Below are 12715 nucleotides of genomic sequence, written 5' to 3'. Positions count from 1 at the left end.
ATATTTTTTTTCAAAAATTAAAGTATGCTATAAAAACAATTAAAATCATCCCTAATTAGAGACTCTATATCAATATTCTTATTGTAGAGATTGATCGACGGCCCTAGTTCAATTGACTCGTGTTTTAGGTTGAATTCAGCTATTGTTACATGAAAAGATAAAGTACGCCATTTTGGTCTCTCGGTTGAGGAACTGTGAGGAGTTTTTAATTTGTAATGTTTTTTTTTAGAGAATTTGATAATGAGAAGATTGAATATTTTTAGCAATGTTCCGTTTAGATGTTGAAAATAGGACAAGGGAAAGTATGGTGCTGATATTGATTGAATTCTAGAGACTTAATTGGTTTTTACTTCCATTAAAAGTCCAACTTCATTTTCTTTAGCTTATAAAAATAGACAATTGGCTGGTGGTGGGAATGTGTAATAATTTGTATTTGTTGCAAACATTTTTTTTTCTAGCTCGAAGGTCCACCATTACCGAGTTTTCTTGCATAATTTATTATTATTTATTTTTACAAAAAGAAAATAATATTTATTTATTTAAATCGATGGAGTATATTATATACAAATATAAATTCAATCTTGCTAAAAATAAAAAGAGTGGATTTACGAACATACTTGAAACATCTAAGTTAATAGCATAAAATGACATAATATTTACAAATAATATGATAAAATCAAAGTAATTGAAATATGCATGTCTTCATATCTACAATGTTGATGATTAGTCATTGGTTGAATAAATAATTGATTAAATTTGATTTATCAATCTAAATCAAGTAAACACCGCAATAAGATGAGAAAATAAAATAAACATCGCATCAAGACGACGAAATTACAAAAAAAAAATATCGAAAGAAATACTTAGTTTGTATGAAAACCACTTATTTAGATTAAAGTAGTAAAAAAAGAAGCACAAAGGTGATTTCAAGTCAAAAAAATGATTCAAAACCACTCATTTGCAATGAACAAATATGAAGAGAAACTTAGAGAATGTGAAGTTATCTCACATAATTTATTGACGGACACAAATTATACAATTGAAGAGATAAAATATGAACACTAACTGATAATTGTCTTAAGTTTGGGTTTACAAGGATAATTTTTCGACTCTTTTTTTTTTTTGTGAAGAGGAAATTAAATTACAAAACTAAATGAGATAACCCTAACATAATCCACGAAGATAATGTTTAAAATAAAAATGAACAATCCACTAAAAATATTGAAAAAAATGACTCTTATTAGATAATCAATCTGCACATTAACGAGTACCTCTCTAAAAATATGAATAATCATTAATAAATCCTCTCTAATCTAAATCCTGAGAAACACTAAATTTGAATTTAGTTGTACACTTTTTTATAACAAAAAGTTTAGACAAGTTGAATCAATAATTTATAAGAGTTACAATGTTAAAAAAAAAAAAACAAGGACAAAGATATATTTAGATTATCTACAAATAAAATTCTTATGTCGACAATATGAGTTGTACAATTTAGCTATTGATCTTCTTCTTGTGCTACAATGGGTTCAGGAGCTTCAGTGAAGATTTGCATTGCTATGAAAATATGATGTCGTGTTATCTATCTATCCTATGTTGATGTTTTGATGAATTAAGATTTCTTGCAGTTTCCTTTATTTAATGTTTGAGGAAAAAAAACATAAGGAGACTATTTTTCTCCACTCATACTAATAGTGTAATACACCTATACAGGAAAACAAAAACAAAAAAACCATAATATTCATCTTTGATTTTTGTAGAACGTTTTTAAATAGATTTATGAAATTATAAATATTTCAAGAAGATCTCTAAACAATTTTACTCACATTAATCTTTATAAAAATAAGTTATAGACTAAATTGATAATAAGTGGTTAAATATATATAAAGACTAAATCGATATTAAATTATTAAAATAAATGACATAATTGATAGTAAATAATTAAATATAAATAAATTTAATAATTTGTTTATTTTAAAATATTCATAATTTCAATGATTTATTTGAAAACACTCTATAAAATTAGGAATTAATTTAATAAGTTATAACTAATTTTATCCAAAATCTACTAATTCTACCGCTATAATTTTTTCTAATATCCCAATGCCTATCACTCCAACTACACTTGAGAAATTCATGTCAACAAACTTGAAACAAAACATATTAATTTTATTATTATATATGCCAAGTGTAGGAAAAATAAAAAACAAATAGGGGTTGGAGCCCCTGCTAGCTAGTAACTGAGGTTGACTTTTGTCAGAAAACCTTCTGAATTGAACTCATTATTGAAGATTGCATATTATTATTTTTTAATTATTGTATAAATTCTGATGTCGAGTTTATAGGGAGATAAGTCAATGAGACAGTTTATGTTCTTGTTTCAGATGACTATATTTCTCGCTAATTTATATGTATTTATTGCTGTTTTTACATTAATTCAACATATTATCATGAATAAAATATTTTAAACTCTTTAGTAAAAAAAAAAAGTTGTACAATTTGTTTTATTATGACTGCACTATTTTATTTTAATGAATACTTGATGATACTTTTGTAAATCATCCTCCATTACCCCTAAAAGAAATATTTTACTTAGAAAATCAAATGATATTTAGTTATTTAAATTAATAAATACATTAATTAAAAATAATACAAATCAAAAGTCGTTAAAACTTATAAAAAAAATATGAATTTGTAAAAAAGTTTGCAACATTCAAATTACTAATATAAAACAACAACTGACCTTCAAATATAATAAAATTAAAATATTTAAAAAACACACAAGTCTAAATCTGTAACGTTAATACTTTAACTTTATAACATAAGTAAAAATAGAAATAAGAGTGTTTGTATAATTTTCAAAAGAGTATAACTACAAAGTAATTCTTGTTTTTTTTACTATGGAGTTATTCTTGCATACTCACAGCTAAACTAAAAATGTAAATATTTTAGAAACACACAAATATTAATCATTTAACTTTTTCAATAATAATAAATAAATAAAATTCTCTCTACAATTTTTCATTTATGTGTGTGAATTTTATATTTATGTATGTGTCTAAATAATTTACATTTGTGGTTGTGGCCACACAAGTCTTGCTATCGAAAACTATCCAATCTAATTCGATGACATTATATATAGGGGTGATAATAGGTTAGGTTTTAAAATGTCTGAGTTTGACCTACGATTAATATTTTAGGTCTGAGACTGGCTAAGACCTATCATAGGTTTTTTTTCTTCTGACCTGGTCAGACCTTTTTTAAAAGTCTGGTCTGACCTGAAAGTCTATTTATAAGTCTTATTCATATTAAAACATTTAAATAGTATATTTACATTTTTTTAAATAGGCTAAACTAGGTCTTTATATATAAGAAAAGCTAATAAAAAAAAATAAACATAAGAAAAACTAATAAAATTATAACCAACAAGTCTGCAACAACCTTCCAAAAAAAAAAAAGAAAAGAAACAAAATGAACCCATAATTAGCAAACTCCAAAAAGTCATTGAAAAAAATTACAAATGAACAAAATGAACCCCATAATTAATAATAAACAAAAGACATTGTCATCATCTAGAACGAAATTTGAACAACTCTTTGTACAATGTACACATATTAACCAACAAAACACATTCAGAGTCCAAGGGAAGAAAAAAAAATGATACCAAATCTTCAAGGTGATTTGTATCTCTTGTTTATCAACCTTCAAAATCAGAAGAAAAAATACATATATGTTAGACATTGGGCTAAAAAAATACTAAATAAATAAATGAACAAATTCTTAAAAATAAATAAATAAATACTTGATAAAATATCATATAAAATAAAAAATATCAACCTTTGATATTTTCTTCACATTATACGTATGATGGAACAAATCCCTACCACAAACGAGAGCTTCAACAAACTCTTTGTTTAATTTAGAGTAAAATTCATCAATAACTCTACCCCCAACACTAAATGTGGACTCAGATGCCATAATTGAGATTAAAATAGCTAGTACATCAGCAGTTATCTTAGACATGATCTAATATTTCATGTTGTTGTTCCTCCACCAATCCAAAGCACTAAAATAGTTAGTGTTAGAAACGTAAATACCTTATTCAAGATAATCTTGTAATAATGATTTATTGGAGACACAATTTCAGTTTCACGCAAAATGCTCTTAATTTCTTTAAATCCAACGATGATTACAACATTCTCTTGGGAGGATGATAAACTATTACTATCTAATTTAACAATCGGAGATGAACACTCTTCCAAACATAAAACTACATACTCATTATATAATTCTTCTAATGAACTCCTGACCTTCTTTATATTCTCATCAACAACTTGTTTAGATTTATATATTAAGGGAAAATATATACGCACTATATGAAATTTGCATATCTAGGATCCAAAGCATTAGCAATAATCATCAATATATTAAACTCCCCCTAATATTTGTCAAACTTTATTTTCACATGACCTACCATTTCTTTCATCAAGAGATCTTCATATTCAACAGCCTTATTAAGTATTTGTTTAGCCTTCCAAACTTCTGATAAATACAAATTTGTAGTCGAATACTCACTACCTACATTTAAAATAATAGTGATATTAAATACTTCAAATAATAATAAAGTGACCTAATAAAGTATAAAAATGAACAGTTGATAAACTACCTTCTTGCATCGTTGTGGTTAATATATTTGACACTTTCACGAATATTGAAAATGGTATCCTTAATTTTATTAAGGTCATCTTGCATTGTGCACATCATCGGACATGAAAGAGCCACCAAGGATTAACTTACTACTTAGAGATAAATTATCTTTGAGATATCTTAAGTATGAATCATTGTAAGAAGTATTATCAACAAATAGTGAAAAAACTTTATTTTCAATCCCCTAAGTTTTCAAATATTTATTTATAACATCAACCACATCAATACCATGCTTTGGAGGAGACACTTTCACAAAACTCAAAACTCTTTTTTAAAGATTTCATCCTACGTCAATGAAATATCTCATGATAACCATATATTCAACTACTTGATGGCTAGATTTTTACATATTTGTAGTTAAACTAATCTTGCTCACACTTTCTAAAAGTTTCTTCAAAAAATTTCTTCTCCATCTCAAATAGTATCAAACAATCATTTCTTGTTGTTATATGAGTAATCTTATGAAAATATGAGTTTCCATATTGGAAGCCCCACATCCAAATTTCGTCCTCGACAACACTAAAAAGATATTTGTAACCATGATAGCAGTTGCAATTATATCCCTCATCTTTTCATTAGAGTATCTAACACTAGGACTAATAAAATGGTTACTTGACTTCAATGACTGAAATGGAATGGCAATTTGTCTTGTTTCAGCAGTCATCTGCAACTTCTTTTGATTGCAACCTGTAGCGTGTCTTTTTAAATGACTAGTCCTAGCTCTTAGTTCTCTAGTAGACAATTTTAGTTTATAGTATTTACAAACTGCTTTCTTCACACCTTTAGAGATTTCAACATCATCAAAATCATTTCAAACAAGTGATGTGTTTTTTCCTCTTTCTCCAACAATTGGACGCTTTGTTTTATTGAGCGATGTCATTTTCATTTGTCTGTGTGTTAGCCTTTACTTGAATTGAATCTATAGGCATATGTTCGCTGACCTCATTATTAGTCATATGAGTAGATGGTAGTTCACTTCTTTCTAAGAGAGAAGACATTTGTTGAACAAAATAAAAATGATAGTAAAATATATTATACAATTATACTAAGTAGAATAATGAAAATAAAAGTAATACAAAATAATGCTTTTAAAAAATAATATTAAAAAAGATTATTAATAACAAAAAAAATCTAAAATAACATAATGATAATAAGTAGTATAATGTTGAAATACTTCTTAAATTCATCCAAGCATTACATCAATCCCACAAAGCCTTGTAATAGGGGTCTTACATAGACAAACTCGGACATATTAAGTTACAATCATATTAATTAATAATAATATTACCAACTTAAAATCCTTCTAAAGGGATGACACTTATTTTATTTTTTATTTTTTTACAAATTCACATATATTGTTGTGATCTCAGATTTATTTTTACTTAAAAAATCTATAATTAGACAACTTCAATTGAGTTTTTAGAAGATTTTTATGATTTTTTTACAAATAAAATAAATTTTACTTGCATACTTACTAATGCAGCGTGCAACCGGGAAGGAAATTGCAAAGAATGGTTACAAATGCAACGTGAATGGAAATTGGAATGAATGGAGAATGACAAGTTACATAGTATATATAATAAATCAAACACAATACATATTTTGAAAGACAAAAGAAAATGGAGAGAGAAAACAACATAAATTTATTTAAAATGTACAAAAGCGTATTAAAGTAATTTTTTTATAAAAATGCAAAGGAAATGTCAGAAGTGGGATTTGAACCCACGCCCTCTTTCGAAGACCAAAACTTGAGTCTGGCGCCTTAGACCACTCGGCCATCCTGACTATTGATGATTTATTTGTGTTATGTTTTATAAAATACGAAACATTCTTCGTTGTTTATCACAACTTTAGCTACTCATTGGTCCATTATCTTTGACCCTACAAATGGATTGTGTTGCCAATGACTTCATTCTCCTGCATGTTTAAATAAATAATTAAACTAATTTAGATTATTGGTAATCCAATTTTTCTTTAATAGTAACAACCAATTGGTATCAGACATAATTAATGTTAATTCACTAAAAATAAAAGAAGATAAACATAATTTAAGTTCTGAAACCTTATTATTATTTTATTTTTACAAAATGGCCAACGCAAACTAACTGTAGATATTCTCTGACAGAACCCCTCAGAAGAACAATGGATATTGCTCCTTCCATATCTCATGCTGCTTGAAAAGAAGGCCAAGTTATTGTTTTGACATAGCAAGGCATGACTTAGAAAAGTACAATGCTGAAGTGCCTAGGAGAATTTTGAATAGAGAAATCTATGTTATTTAATGACCATGTTGATGATCTCATTTTTTTCTGTAAAGATATTTTATTACATACAATTAGCTAGCTTGAGTTGTGAAGCTGGTGATTTTGTTACAGCATTTAGCATATGTTGATCTTTTGCAGTATGCTATAAGAAACTCATTTTTTGTGTGTTAAATGCTCTAAATGGATTGATTAAGTAGACAGATTCATTATCATTTGTTTTCCATTTTTCGCATATTATTAATCGAATATACACTTGTCATACGGAGTATAATTAATGGTGGTTAGGCAGAAAATATACATAGATAAAAGAAATTATAGAGAATATTTCATTAGTATTTTGAGAGCATATGAATTTTGTGTTCTAAGTATTCAAAATTGTGCTCAAGTAACCAAAATGGTAACAGTCAGCACGAGAACCAACTATTCCATGTCTTTCTGTCACATTGTTGAAGTAGTAGTCCCTTGGGATTGTATTGAATCCATTTCTCGAGTCAAATTCTGGTCTCACTGGTTCATTCATTTTTGGAAAGTGACTTTGCTGAGGATAATAATCGAGTCGATTCGTTTTTGGCAGAAGACTTGTCTGAGGATAATGAACGAGTTGATTCATTTTTGGAAGGAGACTTGTCTGAGGATAATGATAGAGTTCGGGAGTGTTTGGTACAAGACTTGTTTGAGGATAATGATAGTGTTGAGGAGTGTTTGGAACAAGACTTGTCTGAGGAAAATGATCGAGTTGATTCATTTTTGGAGAGAGACTTCTTTGAGGACGATAATTCAGATTAACTGGAGCTCGTAATCGCTCCATGTTCTGAATATATTGTAATGCATTTCTGGTTTGAGGACCATAATTGAGATCAACAGGAGCTGGAAATTGCTCCATGTTCTTAATCTCTTGAAATGGAAGAATTTCATGTTGTCTAGAAACCTCCATATGATTTCTCCTCAAATGATTTTTCATACTTCTGGGATTGTGTATAAACTTGAACGTGCTGCACTCACCGAGAGGAAACGAGTCATCGCATCGATAGCTATCCCCTCGCTTGTTGTTGTAACCTGGATAATCTTCTTTCTTGAAATCAGCACACTCGATCAATATCAGAAAGCTTTGCTCGGCGAGCTTCTGTATGTCCCACCTGTCATAAGGAGGTGTAGTTTTGTGATTGACATGAATTTCACCATTGGCCCTAAGCATGTGACTTGCACTCTTGAAGAAACCAAACACAACATCCATATGCATCCTATAAATTCACAAGGAAACACAAATCACCAACAATCTGTATGTTAATCATAATTTCAATCTAAAAGCCTTAACTATATAATAACCAAATAAGATATTTAACATTTTTGAACATGCAAACTAAAAATTCTGTTCAAACTGAAATCTATTAGAAAACTCACTTGATCATCATCAAGTCATCTTCCTTCAGATGAAAACCTGCATGAGGAAAGTTGAATATAATGCGATCAAACTTCCGCATTTTTAAATCTGGATGAAATTTCATTTGGGTTGCATCCACTCCATGTAACAGGTAAGCTCCCAGATTCTGCAATTCAGCTAAATTTGATTTCGCATTCTTGTACTTCTTGATAACCTCATCTACATGAACATGAGTATGAGTGCATTGATGATAAAAACATGGCCAAAGCATTTCAATTTTGCAGTGTAAGGTAACAACATTTGATGGACAAAACCTGACAAAGTTTTGGGTTTTGAACACAAACAATTCTATGAAGCATCATTTTGAGTTTCCTATTTTCACTCCTAGCAAGCAGCTTCAAAACTAGATCACATTAGATATGAATAGTAAACAACTACAACAAGTACTACCAGAAGAAGAAAAAACCATCCAAGTTCATTGAGACATTCTACTTCTCAAAGCAATCAAAATGCATAATCATTCATGCATCACAAGCCCTCCCACAAATTGTGAACAATAGGAAAATAATTGAAAGCTTGAAACAAAAAAGGAAAAGGGCAAATTTCATAGCAGTTCATTCCTAACTAAAATACAAACAAACAAACTAGGCTTATAAATGGCTATACACAAACAAAATGAAGAAAAACCCCAGATGACAAAATACATTCTTTTTCAATTTTTACAAACTCATGACTAACTAGTTGTACTAGATTTATGGGGCTTAACAACTATGTAAGCATTTGACACTTCGGATTGAAGGCACATATGATTACATTCAACAGCTTTCATTTTCTTAAATTATTATCAGTGTCTCCATATTAGTATCAATGTCCCTATCTTTGTCGGTGCTTGATAGCATAACAAGATAGGGCTAATAACACTATGGTAGCAACAACTTTCTTTGAAAAATGAAGATAAATTCATTTTTTGTTTTACCATATTCAAAACAACCAACTGAAAAACAATTATTATATTTCAAAGGAAGAATGAAATCAGAAAAATGTGGTCCTAGATGAATTAAAAAAAAATGACACATAGAAAGGAAAACATCACGGGATCAACACAACCCATTATATTATTTCCCTCAAAAACATGAATCCAACTCCAAAGTTCAAAACTTTCACACTAGTAAAGTATAAAAAGAATAAAACAAAAACCCAAAAGTATCCTTTTTTCTTTTAAGCAACATACAAATAGAGAGAGTGAATGAGAAAGAGACCATAGGTGTCAAGAGAAGAAGCAACCATATTTGAAGCAGAACCAAAAGCTTTGGCTAGTGAAAGTGAGAATGAGAAATCTCCATCACCCACCATCAGTATTTGATGATCACTACAATAATATGTCACCCATATTGGATCTTCTTCTTGATTCCACCATTTTCTTTGTTCTTCTTGAGGTTGCATGAACCATTGTTTGTTCAAAATCCTTTTCTTTGATTTTAATGGGTTTCTCATGTTTCTTTTTTCAGATTGAAATTGAAATTGAAATAAAAGTGGAATTGTTATAGTCTTGAATGTTTATATATATATAATAGACATTTATCAATTCTTTTACTGTTCTTTCTTATTCTATAGAGATAAACATTTTCAAATTTCATTTAATTTATGCTTTAATTTACGGTAATTTAGATATCTATCTTCTATATATAATAATATTATAAGCATTATTTTCTAGCAAGTTTGTTACTTTGTTACTTATTGAGAGATTAATTTTACTTTAAGTTTCTATTAATAATAATTAAGTTCTTATTAAATAATAATACATTTTGTTTTAATTGAAAGTTGTATTTTTACTAGAACAATTGCAATTTAAAATCATATTGCATATTGCCTATATATTGTAACAAGATTAGACGATTTGTTTATGTATTTCTATTTTATCCTTTTAGCCTTTTTGTTGGTTTTAAAAATGATTAATGATTTGTTGTTGAAAAATGATTAGAATGGAACAAAATAAAACAATATTAGATCTTAACAATTTTGAATATATGAAAGCTCATCCTCCCATGTTGCTGCAAAATTGCCTAACTACAATTATTGATTAACATGGTCTTCTCTAAGATAGTATTTATTTATTTATTTTTGTTTCTATTTTTCTATTAACTTCTAAGTCTTCTGTTAACATAGTATATGTGAATGTGTGTCTCAAATCATAAAGTTAGTTATGTTTAAGAGTTGTTATAACTACCTTTGGCCAAGTTAGTTATGACAAGGAGGTTATAGTTAGTTAAGTAAATGTCTTTAAATACTATAATTGTAAATGCATTGAAGATATTGAGATGTAATAATGAGAGCTGAAAAACTAAGAGAGGTATATGCAATTCATGATTCATAGAAAATCAGATATAAGAGATTAGAGGGAGAAAAGAAAGATTGAGAGAAAGGCTAGTATTGCTGGTTCATAAACAGTGATAGATACTAGGAGATCAATCTTGAGAAAGCTATAATCTTGTAACATTAAATCATTCATAGTGGATTAATCTTGCTTGCTTGCCCGTGACGTAGGTCTCATCAATTGAGACCGAACACGTAAATTCTTGGTGTTATTCTTCTCTTATCCTTCTTTATTTCCGTTTGCATTGATAGAGAAAACTGGTTTTAGAAAACTGCAGAAAGGAAAACTGTTTTAGAAAACTGCAGAAAACGGAGAACGATAATCAATCTCCGTTTTCTGGTTTTCTGAACATTCTGCGTTTTCGTTTTTCTTCTGCAATTGTTTGTCTTCTATTTTGTTGGTTTAATCTTTCTTGCAGATTCCAATATTGTTTTAACAGTATACATCTTAGAAGTTAAAAGTTAAAAGTGAGTTTAGTGAGAATCAACATAGGATTCGAATGTGAAAGGAAAATCAAGTGATTCCTGCTATTTAGTGTTTTATGAATAGTATCATGTAATGATGCTTTATTAGAAATTCTACTTGCAACGCACTGCTTTTTAGAAAACTGGAACATCATTAAAAAGATTGTGTTACTTTATTATATTGATTGTGAATTCTTTGTAGTCATCTATGAATTTTTTTCTTCCATATTTTGGAATACAAGAGGAAAGCAACTATTTGTTATATAAAAGTTGTTTAAATGATGTCCATTTTCTACTATGTTTCATGAAATATATATGTATAGAAAATTTTGGTGTTAATATTTATCTAGAATATAACACACGTGCTGCACGAATGCAGTTTGTAATTTTTTTTATAAAATGTAAATATTTTGTTAAATATAAATTTTTAAAAGTTTGAAGGTGATATTGATGATGTATAAATATAACTATTATATAATAAAAGAATAAATAAAATAAAAATAATTAAAAATTTTATAATAAAATAAATAATTTTTATTATAAAATATATAATTAAAAAATATGAATTATTATTTGTATATACAAATTGGGTCTTACAATTTTCATAAAATAATAAACTTAATGGTTTGTAACTATTTTTATTAATTCATAATTTTGATTTCTTAATTTTAAATTAGATAATATAGTTCCTTAATATTTGAAAATTTTCCTTTCACTTAATTTTAGACTTACTTATTTTGCTGGTGTCTCATTTTGAATAGTGACTTGACAAATTATATTTTCAATGTAAAGATATATATTTTTGAAAAATATGATATTTATAAAACTTTACATTTCTTTCATTTTAAGATATATATCATTAATGAATTTTGAGGAGGAAACATTAATGAATTTTTAAATTTTATTAGGATAAATATCATTACTCAAGAAAGAAATTGAATCTTTTTTCTAATAATAGTGTTATTTTGAGTTGTATGAATGTTTTGTAAAATACTTTTAATTAATACCCTGTTTTTTTACAACACTTCATAGAGCACTTCACTTTAGGAATTGCACGAGTGTGAGCTAATGGGTAGGGGGTAAACATGTGAACACAAACTAATTCAACTTTTATTTTGATTAATGAAGTTTTTGAATTATCTCATTTAAATTCAATGAAGTTTAGTTTCAAAGCGGAATTAATATTTCGAACCCACAAATTCAACTTATTATTAGATTATATTTGATAATTTGTTGTTATTTTAATTGATTCAAGTATTTTATTGTATTTTTACATGTATTTTTAAATATTGAATAATATGTTGAAATATAATTTTATTATTTTTGAGATGTTCAAGTATTTAAATTTAATTAACTTTTTAAAAATAAAAATAAAAAATTCTTTACAAACCGCAAACACAACCCAACTAAATTCGCTCTTAATCGGTTGATTTGGGTTTTAATGTAAAAATAATGGGTTGAAGGTTCAATGTATCTCAAATGAAATTGATTGATTTCGAATGTCAGATTTGACAAAAAAACTAAC

At 27.6% G+C, this 12715-nt stretch overlaps 1 protein-coding gene, 1 non-coding gene and 1 pseudogene across 2 annotated transcripts; all 3 read right to left on the bottom strand.

Moving 5' to 3' along the window:
- Nucleotides 1-3813: 3813 nt before the first annotated feature.
- On the bottom strand, nucleotides 3814-5371 carry LOC140920518 (zinc finger BED domain-containing protein RICESLEEPER 1-like; annotated as a pseudogene).
- A 1037-nt stretch (nucleotides 5372-6408) lies between these two features.
- On the bottom strand, nucleotides 6409-6492 carry TRNAL-CAA (transfer RNA leucine (anticodon CAA)). Its single transcript has one exon. It is a non-coding gene; the product is annotated as a tRNA-Leu (tRNA).
- Nucleotides 6493-7264: 772 nt separating this feature from the next.
- Nucleotides 7265-9904, bottom strand: LOC101490496 (uncharacterized). Its single transcript, XM_004500103.4, has 3 exons — nucleotides 9612-9904; nucleotides 8373-8571; nucleotides 7265-8212 (listed from the first exon to the last, which is right to left on the bottom strand). Exons 1-3 carry the CDS (start codon nucleotides 9844-9846, stop codon nucleotides 7333-7335), a joined length of 1314 nt encoding a protein of 437 aa, XP_004500160.1. The 5' UTR covers nucleotides 9847-9904; the 3' UTR covers nucleotides 7265-7332.
- Between the last annotated feature and the right edge of the window lie 2811 nt (nucleotides 9905-12715).

This window comes from Cicer arietinum, chromosome 5 (assembly GCF_000331145.2).
Source record: "Cicer arietinum cultivar CDC Frontier isolate Library 1 chromosome 5, Cicar.CDCFrontier_v2.0, whole genome shotgun sequence".
Lineage (NCBI taxonomy): Eukaryota > Viridiplantae > Streptophyta > Magnoliopsida > Fabales > Fabaceae > Cicer > Cicer arietinum.
The sequence above is the reverse complement of the archived record's forward strand: the minus strand, read 5'-3'. Positions and strand labels throughout refer to the sequence as shown.